Here is a 22,917-nt window from a genome sequence, read left to right on the forward strand (position 1 = left end):
CCTGGATAACAAGGGTAGCCAATGGTAGGCCGTATGTATGGCAGCAGGATTCGGCCCCTTGCCACACCTCTGGGAAAAGTCAAAAATGGTTGTCTGAAAATTTCTACGACTTCACCAGTCCAAATGTTTGGCCTCCAAACTCCCCAGACCTTAACCCCATGGATTATTTTGTATGGGGCGCAGTTGAAAAAGACACCAATCGCACTTCCAGTAATACAAAAGCCCAGTTAATGGATAAAATTAAAACAGTTTTTGCGGCCCTTCCCAGGGAGACTGTAGCATCAGCTTGTTCGAGGTTCCGAAGCAGAATTGAAGCTGTGATCGATGCTAATGGTGGTTATTTTGAGTAAATCTTGTTGATAGTATTGTAATTAACTCTGCCTGTAATGTTTTTTTGTCAATTCATTAAATTTAATAGATACAAAGAAGATTTTCTTTTTCCTTACGAAACTGTCAAATTTATCCCGAACACCCTGTAGATGGTGGTTAGCACCAATGTACAGTTTTCAAACATGTTTGGCCAACTTTTCATTAAATTAAATTTTGATTAAATTTTCATCTTTCTTTTCAGTGTATACTAACATTCAAAATATTTGGCAAGCAAATTATCAAGACATCCAAAATGGATCATGAAAAAGTGCAGCAAATAGGAAACATGTATCATGTACTGTGCCCAAGTGGCAGTCTTTCTGTCTCTTGCCAGAGCTATTGGTTGTAACTTTTGCCCAACCCTGCTTCCACCTCGTTTGCATTTGGATGGTTTTGCTGCATTGTTCTGTGGTTTACTGCAAATCCAATTCACAGTTTCTTTGGTGGCAGTGCACTACACTGTGCTACATTCCTCTTTCTCATTTGATAAACCCTGCATTTTGTGCAAACTTTTAGATTATGAGCATCGAAAATTAAATTCTAATGTCCAAAAGAGTCTTCATTGGGGTTATGATAACCTTGTTAATTTCACTACTAGCCAAAACTCAATCATGTTTTTTGTTTCTTGCAAAAAAAAAACAAAAATACTCAATTTCTTTCAGTCTTAGTTTTGATAACACTCAAATCTCTGGAAAAGATGAGGCTTATTTTTGGGGCTAACTCTGCATGTTACAAATATTGCTTCCCTAGAATCCAGAATATTAGATATTCGGTTTTCTTCAAGGCATTAATTTACCTCTGAACAGATTTGTCTATCCACCCATCTATTCATTGAATAATAATTATTATTATTATCTGAGACCTCATTGAGAAAGGCTGTACATCACCCAAACCAACTGTCATACCTTCCCTTAAATTCGTTCACACTAGATGCACTCACTATCTCTAAAGGCAAACTATTCTGCTCACCCACTGCTCTGTGAGAGAACAAAATAGGTCTTACCCATTTCTTGAACAAACTGAACTTCCATGGATATCCCTGTGTTTTCTCTCCACCCTCTTTCTCCTGTTAACCAGGGGTCTGTAATCCACTTACTCATAATCTGTCCTCATATTTTAAATTCACATAATCTCTATATATTCTTTTGTAACTCTTCTTTGCACCCTATCCACAGCTTCTTTATCCCCTTAGAACTTTGGAGACCACATCTACACATAATAGTAATCTGATCAGAAATTTATATAATGTAAATTATTTTCTTGTTCACTCCTTTTACCTAAGTGTAAGCTAACAAAGTTTGCTTGTGAAATATCTTCATGACAAGACTTGTATATAGAAGCTGATGAATTCACATCAGTTTTCTTAGTATTCCATAGTGCAAAGCATACTTCCTTTGGACATGCATAATCCTAAGCATTAAAGGAGGGCCACTACCCAGACGTAAGGGATATGAGTAATCTATAGTATCACTCTAAATTTCACTGAGTGGCCCAAAAGATTACTCCTAAGCAATCTTTTGGGCCACTCAGTCAATTCACAAAATCAAAGGGCTACTTGTCAATCTTGCATTGGTGTCTGTACTCAGTGACAGGCAAACCTGTAACCAAGCATAACTGCTCTGTTCCCCAGAATCAAGCACAAAGATAAACATCATTAATATGTCATCAGTGGAAAGATATGAAGGTTGAATTAATGTAGAAGTCATATTTCCCATCTACAAGTAATAAAAAGGTGTATAACCTTATTATTAAAATACTCTGGAGCAGAGATAGTTGTAGAAAGTATTTTTACTTGGTTACAAAATAAATACTTGCCAAGATATTGCAGTGACAGATGTGAACAGGATCTGATATGATAATAGTGGTTGATGAATTAGAAATACTTAGGGTATTGTGGAATCAAGGCAAAATAGTTTCTTTGCATAAAGGAGGGTCTGAGACTGAGGTACAAAATTATAACCAGTATCTCAGGAGTGGTGGTGGTAAAGGTATTGGAAAAGTTGGTCAAAAACAGAATTCAAGAATACACCCTCTGCCCAAAAAGAAACCGAACTTTTGATAGAAAATAAAACACAGGTCAATTATAATTATTCAAATCATTTATTTCAATCAATATACTCTCCCTCAGCTTTGATACAGCGTTTGGCATGGTCAATTAATTCATTAAATGAGTTTTTTATATCACTTTTTGGGATACTGTTGAGGGTCGTGGTTACTGCCGCTTGAACATTTTCAGTGGTGTCGTATCACTTTCCTTTCATCGGCAAATGTAGTTGGGAGAAGAGAAAGAAGTCACAGGGTGTTCAAATGATGAGATGGTGCATTATCATGCAAAAGTGACCAGCTGCCTGCATCACGATATTCATGCCGTACACAACGAATTCTCTCTATCACTCGCTCCAAAACTTCAAGATAAAACTCACCATTGACCGTTTGGCCGAGCAGAACAAATTCTTTATAAATAATGCCCTTGGAATCGTAGAAACAAATCAGCATTGTCTTTACTTTTGACTTCTCTAAGTGACGCACAACATTTTGACCAAGAGATTAGGCCTTCTGCGAAGGCCTAATCTCTTGGTCAAAATGTTGTGCACAGTTGATTTTGGAATCCAAAATTCATCTTCAATCAATCTCGTGGACTGTTTCAGGTTTTCTTTGATGAAATCATGCACTTTTTAGATGTTAACTTCGCTCAGGCCAGTTTTTGAACGGCCTGGCTTTTCGTCGTCCTCAAGTGTCTCACGACCACTTTGAAATTGCTTAAGCCACTTGAGTACAGGATAAGCATTCATCACCGTATGATTTTTGAAGCATTTGATGCATTTTGGTAAAACTTTTACCAAGTTTAACACAAAAGTCAATCGCAACTCTCTGTTTGAAACTCATTTTCCAACCGTTCGTCCAAACACACTGTCACTCTTGGCACTATAACTTGGCTTCTAATGAAATAAATGTCATAAACAGTTGACACAACACTAATGAAGGTTTGTCTCTTTTGACAACAAAAAGATATAACTGGTGGTGCCACTAGTTTCTTCTATTTTCGAAAAGTTTGGTTTCGTTTTGGATAGAGGGTGTAGGTTGATAAGTACACTATCTGATCAAAAATATCCAGACACGCTCTTCATCATAGTGGATGTGGCTGTATACATCACAACTATAGCTTGTACAGGTATAAAAGGAAGCACATAGTCTTGCAATCTTCATAGACAAACATTAACAGTCATACTAAAGAGCTCAGTGATGTTTGACATGGCAGTCCCATAGGATGCTACCTTTTCAACAACTAAGTTTGGGAAATTTCTGCTCTTCTGAAGCTGCCCCAATCAAATGTAAGTGATGTTACTATGAAGTGAACATGCCTTGGAGCAACAACAGCACAATTGCAGACTGGTAGACCACATAAAATCACAAATCACAACCCCTGCATGCTGTATATGAAGATGGATTGAAAGTGTGCGAGTTTCAGAAGTTGTTTGTTAGGCAGAAAAGAGGAGATAGAAATGTTAGTTAATGAAAGGGCTTTATAGGATTCATTATTATTATTTATACAGCTACTCCATGGAGTAAAAAGACTCATCATGGGAGATCCACACTGTTCATTAACAATACCTATCGTACATCTCCTTAAACTTTTCGCTGTTGGGGTGCTCATAACCACCTTGGCAGTTCTGTTCCACTCATTCACCACTTTCCAATTAAAAGCTAATCTGCACACCCTTACTAAGTACACTGTTAGACACCTTTCAAAGTGTGACTCCTTGTTTTCTCCTTACTCTCCATGTATTGAAAAAAAAGTTCTTTTTGTCAATCTTATAAGATCCCCTCTATCATCGTAGGGATAGATTGAAGTCATTGAAGGAAATCGAAAGTAAGTAACAACATGGGATGGAACTGTAATTGATCAGTTAGCTGCTTGCTACAATCTTGTTACACGAGATTAATAATATAACAAATTTAATGGCAACTTATGAGTATTGAAGTACTTGAAGTTCCTGTTGCAGCTGTTAGGTTACTACTGACCTCCCAGAAGTGTTCACTGTTGAACAAATCTTAATATGCTGCTTAAGATCTTGAGCTGTACTTACTTCAGTAAAAATAATTTTAAGTAATTGTAATTGTCTAAGAAAATATAAAGCTCTCAATCAACACAGGAAGCTAAGAAATATATGGAAATCATCCTCATGACCTTAGAAACAAAAATTAAGCTTTATAAAGCAACCTCTCAAACTATCTTCTTATATGGTGGAGAAACATGGACTGTTTCCACCCAAAAAGCAACAAAAACCATTAATAGCTTTAATACAACCTAACTTAAGACAGTTTCTTGGTTACTCCTGGAAGGATCATATTCGTAATTCCACTGTTTTAGAAGAGGCAAATCAAAAACCCTTGATTGAAACCTAATGCAGACATCAACTTCATTGACTTGGACATCAACTGAGACATCGTCCTTCTCCATACTTTGCGGTAGCCTATGTTATACACTAATGAATGAATCGTTATAAAATTTTTATTTTATGCTAATTTAATAACAGTTAATTTTATGCAGTTATGATTTAATACTCCATCTTTATGTATGTTTACATTTCTCTCGACTGTGAATGGTGCTATGTGCAGTATGTAAGTGTTTGTGTGCATAAGTTTTGATAAATTTTAACTTTTTATAATAGATTTGTGTATACTTTATTGTAGTAAATGATAAAATAGACTAGCATCTAAGTATATTGCATGCATTCAAGACATATATCTAACTTTTTCTTAATTTTTTTGATATTTATAGGCTACATGGTTTGACTGAGAGTTTTTTTCAAATTGTAGCATATCTCCTAAAAATTTTCCAATATATTTATTCAAAAAAACTGCATAAAAGTGGACCCACATAATTCAAACCTGTGTTCAATTGTAGATTCAAAATCACTAAAATGAAAGCATTTTGTAGATCAGAGTTTCTCAAACTGTGTTCCACGGAAGGTGAATAGGTGTTCCGCGAGAAGTTATGAAATTTGTCATTTTAGTTTTCTAAGCATTTTTCATGAATAAATATTTTATAGTAAAAATATTCTGAGGAGAATAATATTCATGAATATGTCGAAAATCTCAGACCCAGAACACCTAATAACATCTGTGTATCGTTAATTTTCACACATCGAAACATTTCAACATTTGGGAAAGGGAATAACGCTGTTTATGACGGATCATAAAAATTGCCTGCAAGCGGATTATAACAGTTGTGGCATATCATCTGTTCTCAAGAATGAAGGAAATGACATCTGTGTAGCAAATGTCATTGACCAAGCAGCATATTTTTAAACATGGAAGTATTCATGAATTATCATTAATTTTCACACATTGAAATCTTTCAACAATTGGGAAAGAGAATACCGCCGTTTATGACCGATCATAAAATTGCCTGCAAGCCGATTACAACAATGGGCGGCGTGTTCTCAAAACTGAACGAAATAACATCTGCGTTGCAAATATCAGTGACCAATCAGCAAGGAAGTATAAAGAAAATTTTTCCACTGAAATTGAAGATCAAGGTAGTCTGTATCCGGTTCTCAAATCTATTACTACTGAATACTTTCTTCGCAAGTTCGTGTTGCAGTGTGTAAGTACTTGTTCTGAAACCGGAGTGCCGTGATTTTTTTTAAAGTAATAACAATACAGAGTTAAAATCTGATATGAATAAGAGACAAGGCACTTTGTTTATTTTTGGTATTAAGAAATCTTTTATTGAAGGTGTTTGCTACAGAACAGATAGTGAGTCATCCACCTGAAGCCTTCAAAGATCTCCAGGATTTACAAAAGGAGGGGAAAACTACCAGCACACAGGAGAAAAAGTCTGCATTCACTCGTAAGTACTTATAATAATATTATAAATATATTTCGTGATCAGAATGGGATATGTAAATGAAAATCAGCACAAATTAATTTAATGATGTTTGCCTGAATAAACTACGATATGCTACAACATTTCATTAGTCCAGTGATTGATAACTAATTTAAATGTAATTTATATTTGTCAACATGCCACACTGTATACATAAGTGTACTAATACTCTTTATGATTATGCCATAATTAATTATTAATACTTATGTTAATGTATGAACTTTAAAAAAAAAATTCGAAAGGTATTTAAGAGTAAATTTATTGGGACTGAGCCCTCTGAAAAAAAAAAATCAGCTAACGCCTTTTTATTCCCGATAGGGAGTAGGCAAGGCAACTTTAAAAAAAAGAATTCTTCTTATTCTTTTAACTAATTTTATAATTAATATCTGATTTATTTCTAACTGTTTAATTTTTGTTACTGAACATTTTATCATATCATTCTTATTACAATTGCTTTACATTATTTGATATGGTTTAGTATGTTTCTTACAAGTATTGTTACAATTCATATTTACTTTTGTGTGTTGCAGTCTTTTTTTACTATTTTGCATTATTCATTTACTTTTATATTATTCGACACATTTTTTATTTATAATCTTATTGTTTTTCATACTAAAGTTACCTTTACAACAAAATTCTATTTGTTTTTATTATAGCTCTGACAAATATTTGAATTTGAATATTATTGAAAAAATACCCATGGATTCTTGTTTAAAGACAGGAACTTTAACACAAGGAGGAGCAAGTACTTCTGCTGACACATCTACTTGTATGATTGGAGAAGATATGAAATTGAAAATGGTGGTTTCTTCAAAAGCTAATATTAAAGAACAAGAGTCATCTAAGAACAGACCAAAACGGAAGTACCATGAAAGTTATTTAAATTATGGATTTACGTGTATTGGCAATACACATGCTCCTGATGTTTTATGTAATAAAATACTAGTAAACAGTTCTTTGGCTCCAGCTAAATTTCGTAGGCACTTCGAAACGAAACACACTGATTACAAAGGAAAAGATATACATTTTTTTAAGAGACGACGTGACTCGCTAGAAAAATCTAATCTTCAAATGGCTACAATTGCTACAACTGAAAATGCAACAGAGGCGTATTTTCATGTGAGTTACCGCATTGCACTTCATGGTGCTCATACAATTGGTGAGACGCTCATTAAGCCTTGTGTGAAAGACATTGTATCATGCATTCATGCATGTTAAACAAGCAGGTTGCTAAAAAAATAGATGCAGTACAATTATCAAATAATACTGTTTCACGCCGCATCAAAGATCTTTCTGTTGACATAGAAATAGAGCTAATTCATCAACTTGGGCTGCAGTGAATATTCATTGCAAATGGATGAATCTACAGATGTTGCAGGACTCACTGTATTACTAGTGTTTATTCGTTACATATTTGATAAAAGTATTGAAGAAGATTTACTCATGTGCGAATATCTACAAGAAAAAACTACCGCAGAAGATATATTCAACTGTATTAATAATTATATTACAAAACAGGAAATCGGTTGGGAGAAGTGTATTGATATTTGTACAGATGGTGCTCAAGCAATGGTAGAAAAGATGAAGGGAGTTGTAACACGTATCCTGCAAGTAGCTACAAGAGCCACCAAAAGTCATTGTGTTTTGCATAGACAAGCACTAGTAACAAAAAAGAATTCGTACATATTTAAAAACTATTTTGGATGAAGCCGAAAAAATGATTACTATGTAAAATCTCGGCCACTTCAATCCAGATTATTTAAAATTTTGTGCGATGAAATGGGTAGTGCACAATAATGCACTTTTATTACATACTGAAGTGAGATGGCTATCCAGAGGAAAAGCATTATTGAGGCTTTTTGAACTTTGTAGTGAGTTAATGGTCTTCTTGATGTCACATAATTTAGGACAAAATTTTATTGAATTATTAAGAAATTCTTCATGGTCTTGCGTGTGTGTCTTGCGATCTGGCAGATATTTTTACAAAGTACAATGAAATTAACTTATCATTACAAGGAAAGAATATTACAATTTTTAATACAAGAGATAAAATTGCATCTTTTGATAGGAAGTTGCAATTCTGGATTTCTACAGTTGAACAGAATAATTTTGATTGTTTTCCCACCTTACATGAATTTTTGACTGAAATAAATTCTAAAGTAAATGAAGAAGTATCTAACGTAATTTTAGAACGCTTGCATGACTTGCAATCAACCCTTTTGCAATATTTTCCAAAATCCAGTGAAGACAATTCCTGGGTTCTGAATCCATTTACAGTGACAGCTAAGCCAGCAGGCTTCAGCGAAAGTGACTATGAAAATCTAATTGACTTAATTAGTGACTCTGATTTAAAACAAAAATACAAGGAACTGCCAATAAATGATTTCTGGACAAGCGTATCAAAATTAGCTATTTTTGTTTTACTTCCTTTTACAACGATATATTTATGCAAGGCAGGATTTTCATATTATGCTGCAACCAAATCAAAGTCCAGGAACAGATTCGACGCTGCACGAAATATGAGAATTCAACTTTCTAATATTGTGCCTGATATCAAAAGAATTTGTAATTCAAAGCCCTAAAAACATCAGAGTCATTAAGAACTTAATTTGCAATATACGTTTTACTATTTTTATGTGTTTTGTTTTGTACTAATTAACATTTGACAATAAATGATTGCTTTTTCTTAACGCTTAGATTTACTCATTTATTTTATTTATATTTACCTAACCTACAAAACCAGCACACTGGAGAAAGTCTGCATTCACTCGTAAATACTTATATTATAAATTTTTGGTGATCAGAATGGGATATGTCAATGAAAATCAGCACAAATTAATTTAATGATGGTTTAATTAATGTTTAATTAATTACCAATCATTAATAATTAATTATTGATCATTAATAATTATCAATCATTAATAATTAATCATTGATCATTAATAATTATCAATCATTAATAATTAATTATTGATCATTAATAATTATTAATAATTAATTATCGATTATTAATTAACAAATAAATAAGCTAAATTACCTATCACTTATTAATTAACAATAAAAGAAGCTAAATTACCAATTAATTATTAATTAATACATTACAAAATAACCAAGGTATTCCGTCAACATTTCAGGATTTGTGAAGTGTTCCATCGTAGAAAAAGTTTGAGAAACCCTGCTGTAGATCATCAATAAGCTTCTGTAATTAGCTCTATTAGACAACAAACTGATTTATTATCAGTTTTAAATTGCATGCATGAGCAAATAAATTTAGTTTACAATATGAAGAAGTCATACCTTTTCAAAGCTTGAAGAAAATTTCTAGCATTTTAATAAGGAAAACTATTTCCTAAAATCAAGTTAAAATTATACCAAAATTGAAGCTCTGTTGTTTTACATCAGAAGAGAGTTGGACTTGTTATAGTACTCACTTTTACTGTAGTTAAGATTCGAAGCACTTCTTATATATGCATAATATACATATATGAGTGTGGTCTGAAAAGTTCTCTGCCTAACAATGAAAAAATGAATTTATAATTTCAAAATTATTTTTATTTTTCAACATAATCTCCCTTAAGACTAATATATTTATTCCAGTGCCATTATCCCGTCCCTGTAGTGATTTACAGTAAGATCTGTAAAATACCCCTCTACAGCTGTAATCACCTCTTGATTCGAAGAAAAATGCCGACCAGCAAGGAGGAGTTTAAGTTTTGGGAAGAGATAGAACTCAGAAGGAGCCAAATCTGGGGAATAGGGTGGATGTTCCAACAATTCTTAGTGCAGATCCCTTAATTTTCCCATTGCCAAAACACCTTTGTGGGCAGGTGCATTGTCCTGATGAAAGATGATTTTTTTTCTTCTGCAAACTGGGTCTTTTCTCACGAATTTTTTCGTCTAGTCTGGTTAAAAAATCGAAACAATATTCCCCAGTTATTGTTTTACCCTTTTCAAGATAATTAATAAACAAAATCCCTTTAGCATCCCAAAACACCGATGCCATGACCTTTCCTGCTGATGGAACCGACTTTGTCTTCTTTGGCACTGAATAACCGGCTTCTGTCCACTGTTTCATTCTGGTGTGTAATGGTGAATCCAGGTCTCATCCATAGTAATAAATCGACACACAAAATTAGTTTTATTCTTTTATAATTTATTTTATTTATTTATTTATTTTTATAGTTTATTTTATAATTTTGCATTGCCGAAGTGAAGCCTTTTGGCTCTCTTTTTCATTGGTGCCTTTTGTGATGTGACACCTTTTTTAGCAACTCATATGGCAAAGTATAAGTTCTGCATCACTTCAACCTGAGTATTTTACATCTGGGTCTGGCTCCCACTGACGAGACCTCAACAAAGGTCGAAACCGGTCTGGGTAGTGACCCCCCCTCCCCCATAATGTATAACATCATACATGTCCACTAGGAGATGTGTTTTACATTATGGGAAATACTAAGGATAGTGATCACAGCTTACTCCACCTTTACTATGAGTTGCCCCTGTCATGAAAGGTTTGCTTATGCTTAGATCTGCCAAAACTTTTATAGTTTCTATATTTGGCATGAAACTCTTATAGTTTCTCTATTCGGCTTTGAAGTAATGTTGGATTCAATATCCACTTAATTTTAATAATTTTGCATTGTTGAAGTGAAGCCTTTTGGCTCTCTTTTTCAGTAGTTTTATTTTTGTTAAAAAGCTCCAAGCACTGTTCAGAGATTTTCATGCGAGTGCATTTTTGATCTGCTGTGAGAAAGCATGGCACCTATCTTGTGCAAAGCTTTTTCATATGCAATTCTTCATGCAAAATTTATCCTACATGTTCTTTTGAAATGCCTATAGTCTCAGAAATTTCATGATTTACTTTATCCGATACCATATGTTGTTACACTTTTTGGACGTCCTTCATGTGGATCATCTTCAAGGCTGGTACGGCTACATTTAAACTCGGCAGCCCATTTCTTAATTGTCATAAATGAAGGAGAAGAGTGCCCGTAAACATTTATGAACTTAGAATGAATTTCTTTTGGCATTGAACCTTCTTTTACCAAAGAATTTTATAACTGCACGATACTCGATTTTATCCATTTCAAGGGATACAGACAACACTTTTGCTTCAGACAGCTGTATAAAACAAACTACTTGATAGAATGACTTGCAGTTTCACATGGATGCTTATGACAGATGTACCAACTTAGAAAAAAAAAATCTCTTTCCAATAGTGTTGCCATCTGTGGTCGAGGCCAGGAACTTTTCAGACCACCCTTGTATATTTGCAATTAAGTCTCCTTCTGCATTTAATATTCATATTTATCAAAGCAAAGTCTTATTATAATGATGGGAAAATTTATTATAATATTGTACTTTATTTTTTGAAAACCCTACCCAGGAAAGATTTTCAGAACCTATGGTTCGTTCAACACCAAGGGTAGGCTAAAGGTTAGTAATCAAAGACTTTTACTCTAGAGACCAAACATAGAAGTTCTTCAAAATATTTCAGGCTTCCAATAAGCATGGATGTAGTGATCTGAAAGTGGATGATAAACCCCTTTTATTTGGTTCCTAATGTTTTAATATTAAAGAGCAGTTATACTGAGTTGTATTCAAAGTGTAATTAAAAATATTTAGAAATAAGTTTATTAAAAAGTTGTTAGATTAAAAAAAATATATAGTATGAATTTATGAAATGTTATTACTAATGAGAGCCTTTAACTAATCTTAAAAAGTAAATTTTTATATTGCATTGCTATTAGTGTTTTATTTTACTATGTTATTAAAATTACTACTTAAAAGATTTAAGGCTCTATTACACTACTCCTAATCTGCTAATTTCGCTTTGTTTTATTTAATTTTATGCAGTTATGCTTGATTTGGTATTTTTAAGGTTTTCCTCTGGGAATAATGGCAGGAACAGGCTTGACTCCTCTTTTTGTAAAAGAAGCAGAAAATATTCCACTTGCAGTAAGTTATTTCAAGTGATTAGAAGTACAAAATTACATTTTTGTAAAATGTAAACATTTTTTAGTCTTAAGTATTAAATAATGTCTTATAATTAACCTTGTAGTCATGAAATATGAAATGGATATTTATTAGTAGAAATAAAGTTATTTTGGTAATGGAACTGCTCCTATGTTATAAAATGAGGCTGAATTAGTTCTAAACAAAATGAAATTTTTTTTATAAGTTATATTAAGAAAGTATTAAAATGACATACTTGGGTGTATTTTTAAGAAAGCAAGGATAATATGATGAACTTGATAACTGAAAAATGCATTGAAAGAAAAAGTTTAAGGACAGTAAACCAACCAAACAAAATAACTAATAGCAGAGAAGATAATAAGCAAAATGCATTTAATTTTTAAAGATTAACAATTTAAAAATTTCGGAACTAAAAATGAAAACTATTCCTATAGAACAGTTTTCATTTTTAGTATATATATATACTTTTTTAGTTTTGTTCATTTTTATTCTTTATCTGTTATATTCATTATCTCCTCTGCTGTTAGTTCTATTTGTGTCTCTTTTCAGCTGTTGAATAGGGTGGAAGCAGGTGAGTTTGTATGAAGACACCCATCTGTGGAGTGAGTATGAGAATGACCAAGTGTAAAATCTAGTCTCTCAAGCAAAAATATTGAATAGGATAGTCAATTCAGGAAGTTAAGTAATTTAAGTAACAGGAATTTAAGTAAATTGAACAGCCTACCTAGAAAAAATGAATCAGTGTGTCTCAGACAACAGCACCTATCAACTTGTAAACTGTAATCCAGCTAATCGGATTAAAAAGGAAACAGCAAAATTATCAATCGCATCCTGGCCCATGGATACAGTTAAAAAAACTACTTCTGCACTACACTCATTCCCTGAAAATTTTGGGTTCACTCAAGATTCACAAGTAGAACGTACTGCTTCGGCCAATAGTTGAAGGTATTGACAGCCCCCGGTTATCATCTAGCCAAGAAACTAGCATCAACGCTAAAGGCGCTGGTAGGTCATTTCCCCTCCTATATTAAAAACACACAACAGTTTGTAAACAAAATGAAAGACATTACATTAGAAATAGTGATTTATTAGTCACTTTAGGCATCTCTGCCCTTTTCACGAATGTCCCAATCAATAATACAATTCTTCTTTTACAGAACAAATTCCTACATGATATCACAGTGCTCTTTGCATATATACTACATTTTGGCTATTTTGTGTGGCAAAATACTTTTACCTACAAAAAGAAGGCACAGCCATAGACTCACCACTCCCCCCCCCCCCCCCAATTTGCTAACTTTTATTTGGAAGCTTTTGAGCAACATACTGTAGATTCCTCTCCTTTAAAACCCAAAGTCTGACTTAGATACATTGATGATATTTTTGTTATTTGGTCCCATGGCCACCAGACATTACTCTTTCCTCAGCCATCTAAACAAACAACACAAATGCATACAATCTCCTGTCATCTCATTTTCCTTTTTACCCTCTTTTACCTTGCGGTGTCAAGGGTTTATTAATCATGGCTGTGTGTGTTCACTGGTTTGCCTGTTTGTGGAAATGAAAAACTCCAGAATAAACTGGAGGAAAAACCCTGCTGTCCACGCCCAAGAACTTGGCTATGGCTGAGGAAGATCCTTCAGCTCCTCACGTCACTGACAGGAATCGAACCTAGGACACTCCTTCCCCAGGCATATGGTTGCAAAGCGCACAGCCACTAGGCTAACGCCCGGACATGCATACAATTCACAATTGAAATTGAGAGTCAGAACTCGCTTCCCTTTCTAGATACACTTGTCACACGCCTTCCTTCTGGCAGTTCTTCCTTCACTGTTTACTGTAAGCCTACACATATTTGGCCAATACATACACATAGAACTCCTACCACCACCCAACACAAAAACTAGATGTCATTAACACACTAAAAAACAGAGCTTTGAAGATTTACTCCAGTGAACAAGCACTTACATATGAATTAAAAGTTATCAGCAATACCTTCCTGATAAATGGCTACAGCCAAAATACATCCATTTTCCACTGGCTTATCCTAGAGTATACCGTATTCATTGCACCTGTAATTTGCCCTGTAAGTGAAACAGGATGTATAATTCCTATCAGAAAAAAAAAAGAACATAAATGGCATATTAAAATTAATAACTATGGTAAATCTGGACTTCTGATCATGCCCTGAATACTCCACATGGAATTTATTGGAAAGGTACTTGTTTATATCACACCAAAACATTGTTATGAGTGTAAATTTAAGGAGGCCTGTGAAATTCTTATCACAAGAATTCTTATTCTTGAGATAAGAATTTCACAATTAAAATCCCAAGAATATGGATGGCACATATTCTACCCACTTAACCTTTTGGTCAAAGTGTTAAATATAATTAGGACATTAAGCAATCCAAGATCATAATTCTAATATAACACTCTTGTTAAATTATGGATTAGACCACCACTTTTGGTCTATTAATCTCCCTACTGGTGAGGTGGATGAAATAGTGAGACCAAATTGCACTTCTCATCCATGTTATTCAATGGGTGTTATGTTACAGAATCCTATTCAGATTTAGCTTGACGTCTATAGATGTCATGACTGGTTGGCAGGGGGGTTAACATTATATATAAATTTGTTCTCTGATGTTATAAATAGAATATACCGTTGATGTAGTTTTTCACTAGAGGTAAGGCCAGTAGAATAATGGTTGATCAAATCACTTCACTTTGATAAATTTAGTTTAATCCTTTATCCAAGTGTGAGCAAACAAAGTTTGCACCTGAAAGTATCTTCAGGACTGGGGTAAGGTGGTACAACACCAGAGCACTCCTAGCAAAGGTGGAGCAAGCTACCAACACTCCTATCTCAGTATCTCCCATAATGCAAAACACATCTCCTTGCGGATATGTCTAATGTTATGCATTAAGGGAAGGGCCACAACCCAGACTAGTTTCGACCTTTATTGAGGTCTCTTCAGTGGGAGCCAGGCCAAAGTGGAGATACCACCTTACCTCAGTCCTGAAGATACTTTCAGGCCCAAACTTTGTTTGCTCACACTTGGATAAAGGATTAAACTAAATTTATTATACTCTAACCAAGTGAAAAATAAACTTTCAACAGCTTTCTCTAAATCCAAAGTAATTTATTAAAAAAGGGTGGCATGCCATTTGGCAACTCCTATAGGTAGAGATGACCTGCTAATGCTTCTGCCTGGTATCTCCACTTGGGCCTGGCTCCCACTGAAGGGACCTCAATAAAGGTCGAAACTAGTGTGGGTTGTGGACCTTCCCTTAATGCATAACATTAGACATATCCGCAAGGAGATGTGTTTTGCATTATGGGAGATACTGAGATAGGAGTGTTGGTAGCTTGCTCCACCTTTGCTAGGAGTGTCCTGGTGTTGTACCACCTTACCCCAGTCCTGAAGATACTTTCAGGTGCAAACTTTGTTTGCTCACACTTGGATAAAGGATTAAACTAAATTTATTATACTCTAACCAAGTGAAAAATAAACTTTCAACACTTCACTTTGACTTACTGTTAGAAATGTAATATAGCTTGTCTTTGTGTGTTGTACTCCAGATGACGACCTTGAATATGAAGGTTGAAACGTTGGTTGAAATGGGAAATTAGAGTAATTATTCTTAACACATTTGTAGTCTCCATAATTTTACTAATATGAATACTGATCACCATGTATTGCTAAAAGAAAGGATGAAAAAGCTGCAGTTTTTTTTTTGTTGCATATCTTTCAGCATATTTAGTATATCCACTATCAAGACGTTTTTCAGAATGATGAGTGGTATGTGATGTGACAATAGCAAATGGGAGAGTAAAAAATAAATGAATGATGCTTAAAATGAAGAAAAAAAAATTAGTACAGGTACATGAAATGTCTAATGTTGAGTATTGGTGAGATGAAATTATGTTGCCTGCTTTGGGATTGTAAAGCTAGATAGCTGGAAGGAGGCTATCACAGGCATGGATAGCTGATTGGCTTTTGACCTAATGTCTGATTCACCCCTTCTTATGGTGCACCCTGTTAATAGGTTGTAAATATCTCACATAATAATTTTAATTATTATGGTCATTTTTTTGCAGTATTATGTATACTGAGCAAAAACTTCATAAATGAAGTTTGTATTATTATGATTAATCTCTCTCCTCTCTCTCGCTCTCTCTCTCTCCCTCTTATACAACCTTGGAGTTCAGGGACAAACTGAAGAAAACATTAATGTAGCAAGGGATGCATGTAGTGAAATTCTTAGCAATGATTGAAAAATCAAGAATAGAAAAAGCACATTGAAAGTTCCTAACAAGTAAATCAGCATGTGCTCTTCTCAGAGCAGAGAAAAATGTAAGAAAGCAAAGTATAAAAGCAGCTGAACAAAAGTCAGTGGAAGACTTTAGTAAGGATATAGAAAATAAATATCAGCAAGGTGCCAAAATGTTCTGGAGGCTCTTGAAAAACTTAGAAATGAAAGAAACAGTAATGCATAAGGAAACAGATCTTAATATATTTACTGAGAGATGACTGTGCATTATTATTCTGTATAAGTTACACGTACATAACAGTTGAAAAATTATTTAATTAAGATAAACAACAAATATTTTGATTTGCATATCATGGATCATTGTCAGCATAATACATTTGGAAATTAAAAAATTAAACAACAGTGAAGGCATGTGGAGAATGGATTTTTCCTTTTATGCAGTTACAAGACAGCCAAATAAAAACTGATACTATTAGGATCAATTGAAGTGTGTGTGTGTGTGTGCGTGTGCGCGCATGTGATTTAAATATCATCCTTACTACTTCTGTTTAGAACAACTAGAAGTTACATGGTGTAACATCAAGTAACTTTGCCTTCAGTTAGCCAAACCCTTGAATAATAAGACCACCAAATTGATTATCCAGTATAGTAGGATAATTGAGAGATAATTGTTTTAAAAAATTGATAGTTTAATCTCAATTTTTTAATTTTTAACTTTTTTTGAGAAAGACCATTCTTATAATTCAGAAAAAGTGAAGTGATTAAACTAAGCAGTTGGACATTAAGCATGTAGTTCAAATTCTTAGATGTAATCCTCAACTAAAAATAAATTGCGAAAAAAAAAAAAATATATATATATAGATATAAAATGATAAGCCTTTTTATGAAACGTTTTTGTGTCACATTTTTTGTCAAGTTATTTGAAATGTTTTGAAACTCAGGAGCTACCCTGAGTGTCGAGCCATCAGAATTCAAGGAGAACTGGCCTACCAGTCCAGAACTTGGGAAGGGGGGCGGCATAGGTGCCAGGGGGGGGGACTCCCTTTTGCGTCATCAGAATTCAAGGAGAACCGGCCTACCAGTCTGGAACTCGGGAGGGGGGGGGCAGTATATATACATATAATATTATTTTTATTTTTTTTGCAAAATTACACGAATTAGCAATCTTTTAGAATAAACTGATATTTTTTACAATTAATAAAAATAATCGTTTCTGATGGTAAAAGCTGAAGTTGTCAGGGTTAATGACTTTTGTAGGCATTAATTTCTGCAATCTCTCTATTTGAAGCTAACAAATCAATAAATCTGAACATAATTGATCACTCTCTGGCTTAATAGTAATAATTTTTTTACTACTGCGAATGATCTTATTGTCATTATGAATAAACCATTATTTATTATTATATAATAAATAATCTCCATGGAGTTGGTGGATTCATCATGGGAGGCCTACTCAACCAGCAACGTGTCTTTCTTATTGAACCATGAAATTAAATAATTTCATGGTTCACCGTATCTTTTTGTGTTCTTTAAACTTTCATATTGTAAAAACCCCTTAAAGTGCAGCATGAATATAGGGAGTGCACTTTAAGGGGTTTTTACAATATGAAAGTTTAAAGAATACAAAAAGATACAGTGCACTGTTTCCCCAACATGAAAATGTTGAAAGGATATGACTATGCAGTTAATATGGTAACTAGTTAAATTTAGATAAAAGAAACTGATACAAAAGGTTCTGCAAAGATTGTCTTAAATTTTTAAGCAATGAAAACAAAATGGCAAAGAACTGATGTTTCCATGTGTGAACATAGTTTTTCACTCAACACCAAGCAAATACCTGTAGTGAATTCACTCACTATAGGATATTCTTGAAATGTCCCAGCCAAAATACATAGCATCAAATGATATGCTAAAAGTTACTTCCGTAGGATTGTTGATGTGCAATATATAGCTACCTCTTAGTCAAGTCAATTCCACTTTCCCACTGTGTAGCCTGTTTCCACAAGCGGAGCTCTGGCATATGCGGTGAGCATTTGTTACTGCAAAGGCATATCTTCCCCTTAGCTGGAGGAAATGTATCTTCTAAGTGGAAGATGTCTTCCATTGCCTGGTGAAATATCTACCATATAGCTTATTGGAGTTCTGCCATGTTTGGTTTTCAGAGAAAGAGCTTTATTTTCTCTTTCCCCTTTTCTCACTTACATTGAGCAACATTCTTCAAGGCTGTGACAAATACTTTATACTCTGTCTTCCCTGTTCAGGGGTACAGCAATAAAATGGTTCCACAGACTTATCACTAGATAGTACATGGGACAGAACTCAATAGTAAATCATGAAGCTTTCCAATCACCAGTGAAAAACCCTTTTGTCACTTACCTGGTTGTTCATGCCTGGAGAGATAGAGAGAGAGAGAAAGAAAATGTATGAGGGAACTATTGTGGCTTTGTGTGTGTGGATGGACAGGAGACTGGATTTCTTTCTGTGGGTGGTATGTTCATGAATCTCATCTGCTATTGCATGCCCCTGCTCTTTATAATGAAGGATAACTTAGTCACATACAGCTTTACTGCAGATCATAAGAAAAATCTTGAACAAAAAAAAGTTAAAAAGATACATCAAAAACAATAAAAAAACTTAAAATAATTCAGCCAATAAACACCACATACATTTATAATTATCACCAAAAAAAAAAGATTTCTCTTCACTTTATCATTCATGGCCTCAGTATAAACAATGTGTACAACTCTGCAGTCATCCAAGCCAGACTTATCGTTTCTCACAGTACCTCATCCGGTGACTGACAATTACATCTACCTCAGCCACCCAAATTACACCTTACACAATTCCTTCTATTACAATAATAGCATCATTCAAACTACTTTGGTTCAAAATTTCTTTACCAAATAGTGATGCATTAATTTGCTGTATAAATATACTTCTTCTTTAGCCTCTTTCATTCAACTACTAGATATAAGCCTACACCTTAATTTTCTAGTTCTTTCTGACTTTAGCTAATGTCCACAAAGTTTTCTTCCATCTTGTTCCTTAGTGACCTTTCCTTCTTTTTTCTCAGTGTTTAATTTTGTCCATCTTTCATCTATTAATCTTTTAATATGGCCAGTCCATCTCATTTATATGCTTTACAACAGTGCTTCCCCAACTGTGGGTGGGCTGCGGTCCCCCTTGGGAGCCATAGGTTTTGTTGAGGGGGGCCGTGAAATAATGAAAACAAATTTAAAATCTTTTAAGGCTAAGTAGATTTTTTTTTTTATCTTAAAAGAAACGTATTTAATTTTTATTATTTACTTCTTTTTTGTTAGTTTTTATATTTTAATGGAAAAAAATCACACATTGGTGATTGGTGCAGGTTCACAAATTTTGCTTCCTGCATATTTCAGTGCTTAATGAATATTAGTAAATATATGCTTATTCTTATTCATATAAGTTTCATTTCAAAGCAGAAATCTAAGAATTCAGTTTCAAATATTTCATCTGATATTGTTGTAGGAGCATTGAAACACATCCATCACATTAAATTGTTATTAAACTTCTTTTATGTTTTTAATTCTTTCTTTATTACTAATCATTTTACGTTTCATGTGCTTGTACTGCAAATGTACAATAACAATATATCTATATAAAAATATGAGATAATGTGTCATGTCATGTGTATGTAAGATGCTAAAAATGTAATATTTGCATTTGATTTTTGCAATATTCGCTGTGTATGTTTTGTATTGAATATAAATAAATAAATATTATAATAATATATGTCTATATTACAATTTTTTTTCGAGGGGAGCCGTGAAATATTTTCATTTTTTCAAAGGGGGCCCTGACATCCAGAAGTTTGGCAAGCACTGCTTTACAATACTTCACAATATCCTCTACTCCAGTCATCTCTCTATTTCTAATTCTATCCCCTTTTTTTTATGTGGATCATTCTTTTCTCTGAGTCTCTTTGGACCACATGCAACCTATCTTCATGTTTTTTAATCACTGTCCATGTCTTACTTCAGTAGGTAAACATTAAAATAATGCACATATTAAATATCATCATCAAATTCCTGACAGTGTTCTCAAGGGGTGTACAGGATATTATGATAGTACCATGAAAAACTTGCATCTTTATTAACTTCCTATCAACAATTTTCCTCCAAATCAATTTGTTATATGTCAAGACTCCAGTATTAGATCTTATATTTCTCTCTTCTAAGCCACTTTTTACTGTATAAATCACCATATATCTTGGTCTTCTTCTGGGTCTTTTTCCTCTCAATCTGGCAGAGAACACTTGTTTTGCTAATCTTTCCTCTCCCATTCCATTTAAGTGACCATACTACCTGAGATTAGCTCTTGCTAACACATTCCTGGATGTAACAATGTCAAGTTCTTTCCTAATATCCTCATTTTTAATATAATATTGCCATTGATGAAATCTGTTCATGCCCTAATCTTTCTCATCTGTGATCTCTGATCTTTGGTCAAGTGTTTTATTTCTAACCCAGCTCTCAGATCCATAAGGTGAAATTGGTTTGAACATTGTCTTGTATACAGCTGATTTAGTGCTTTAACTAATTTCTCTCTATTCCACATAAATTTATTCATTTGACTTCCTACCATACTGGCTTTGTTGATTCTGTTGTCTATTTCCATATTATTATTATGTGACACCTCCAAGGAGTCCATAGACTCATTGAGGGAGAGTGTGCCAACAGCATTGTACGATTAAACCCCTTCCAACTACTAACTGCGCTCATACTTGCTTGACTTTTTGTGTGAGCCATTAGTAGTAGAGGTGTTACCAATTGACCAACCTTTGTTGGTGATTAATTTACCATTTTCACTAAAAATTGTGCATAAGTAGCTGAAATGTTTGACTTGTTGTATATGTTCTCCATTCACGAAGCAGTTGATATTTTCATTGCTTCTGCCTATTTTCATTGTCTTGTTATTGCTGACCTTCATACTGAATCTACTAAAACAGTTATTCAATTTAGTCAGGGAATCATGCAGATTTCTACTGGATTAATTTAAAAGTATAACACCATTGCATAAAGTAAAGACCTGAGATTAACATCTCCAATTTTGATATCAAGTTTAATACTTTCCTTCATAGTGTGATCCATATTGATAAAAGAGGGAATAATATACATCCTTGTCTGACACCAGATTTAACATTAAACCATCTTTCTGTACTTCCTTCAATTCTAACTGCTGATTTACAACTCAAATAAAGACTAAATATTGCTTGATATAATGCCCTATTGACAGCATACAACTGTAGCATTTTGAATTGCTTTTCTCTTGGCACCTTGTCATATACCTTTTTCAGGTCCACAAAACTTAAATAATAAATTTTAGTTTAATCCTTTATCCAAGTGTAAGCAAACAAAGTTTGTGCCTGAAAATATCTTCAGGACTGAGGTAAGGTGATGCAACTCGCAGCGAAGGTGGACCAAGCTCTCATCACTTCTTGTCTCAGTATCTCCCATAATGCAAAGCACATCTCCTTGCGGAGACATGTATAATGCTATGCATTAAGGTAAGGGCCACAACACAGACCGGTTTAGACCTTTATTGAGGTCTCATCAGTGGGAGGCTGGGTAGTGGCCCTTACCTTAATGCATAGCATTATACATTTCTGCAAGGAGATGTGCTTTGCATTATGGGATATACTGAGACAAGGAGTGATGAGAGCTTGGTCCACCTTTGCTGCAAGTTGCCTAAGTGTTGTATTACCTTATCTCAGTCCTGAAGATATTTTCAGGTGAAACTTTGTTTGCTTATACTTGGATAAAGGATTAAACTAAATTTATTATAGTCTAATCAAGTGCAAAATAAACTTCCAAAAAAAAAACTTAAATATTTGTCATAAAGTGAATATATTGCATAAATCTGACCAGGAACACTCAGTATGGAAATATCTCTGTAATTCTCACATTGAGTTTTATTTCTCTTTTTTATAAATGGGTACTATGAGAGCTCTACTCCAGTCATCTGGAATTCATCCAGCTGTGCAGGCCTTTTGAACCATGCAGTGCAGCCACTGCAAGACTTGCATATCTCCATACTTAAGCATTTCTGGTCAAATATCATCTACTTATTGAGGTCTCTTCAGTGGGAGCTAGACCCAGAGGATGGCAGTGCTGTATCCCATGAAGTTAACTTAGGCATGGCTGTTGCTGATACCCCTCAAATGAAATATGAGCAGTTCTGCTTGGTGGTGAGGGTGAGTCTGCCACTGGGTAGAGCCAAATGCTGAGAGTTCTCAGTGACAGGGTGAGCCTGTTACAGAGGGGAACAACGCTGAGTTTTAATCCTTCGGGTCGCTCATTATTGGGGGATCTCGCGAGTTTTTGGAGTGGTAACCTGCACTTAATACAGGGAAACCGGTCTGG

The 22,917-nt window shown here is 34.2% G+C and overlaps 1 protein-coding gene across 2 annotated transcripts in view; it reads left to right on the plus strand.

The window, feature by feature from the left end:
- The window catches only part of LOC150106402 (solute carrier family 49 member A3-like), a 137,049-nt gene that overhangs the window by 36,064 nt on the left and 78,068 nt on the right, over positions 1–22,917 (plus strand). For both annotated transcript variants that reach the window (XM_090392423.1, XM_090392424.1), the window contains exon 4: positions 12,144–12,220. In XM_090392423.1, the coding sequence (XP_090248549.1) occupies positions 12,144–12,220 (77 nt within the window). The remainder of the gene's footprint in view (positions 1–12,143; positions 12,221–22,917) is intronic.

This window comes from Typopeltis vanoorti, chromosome 5 (genome assembly GCF_054136105.1).
Source record: "Typopeltis vanoorti isolate ZY-2024b chromosome 5, IOZ_Tvanoo_1.0, whole genome shotgun sequence".
Classification (NCBI taxonomy): Eukaryota; Metazoa; Arthropoda; class Arachnida; order Uropygi; family Thelyphonidae; genus Typopeltis; species Typopeltis vanoorti.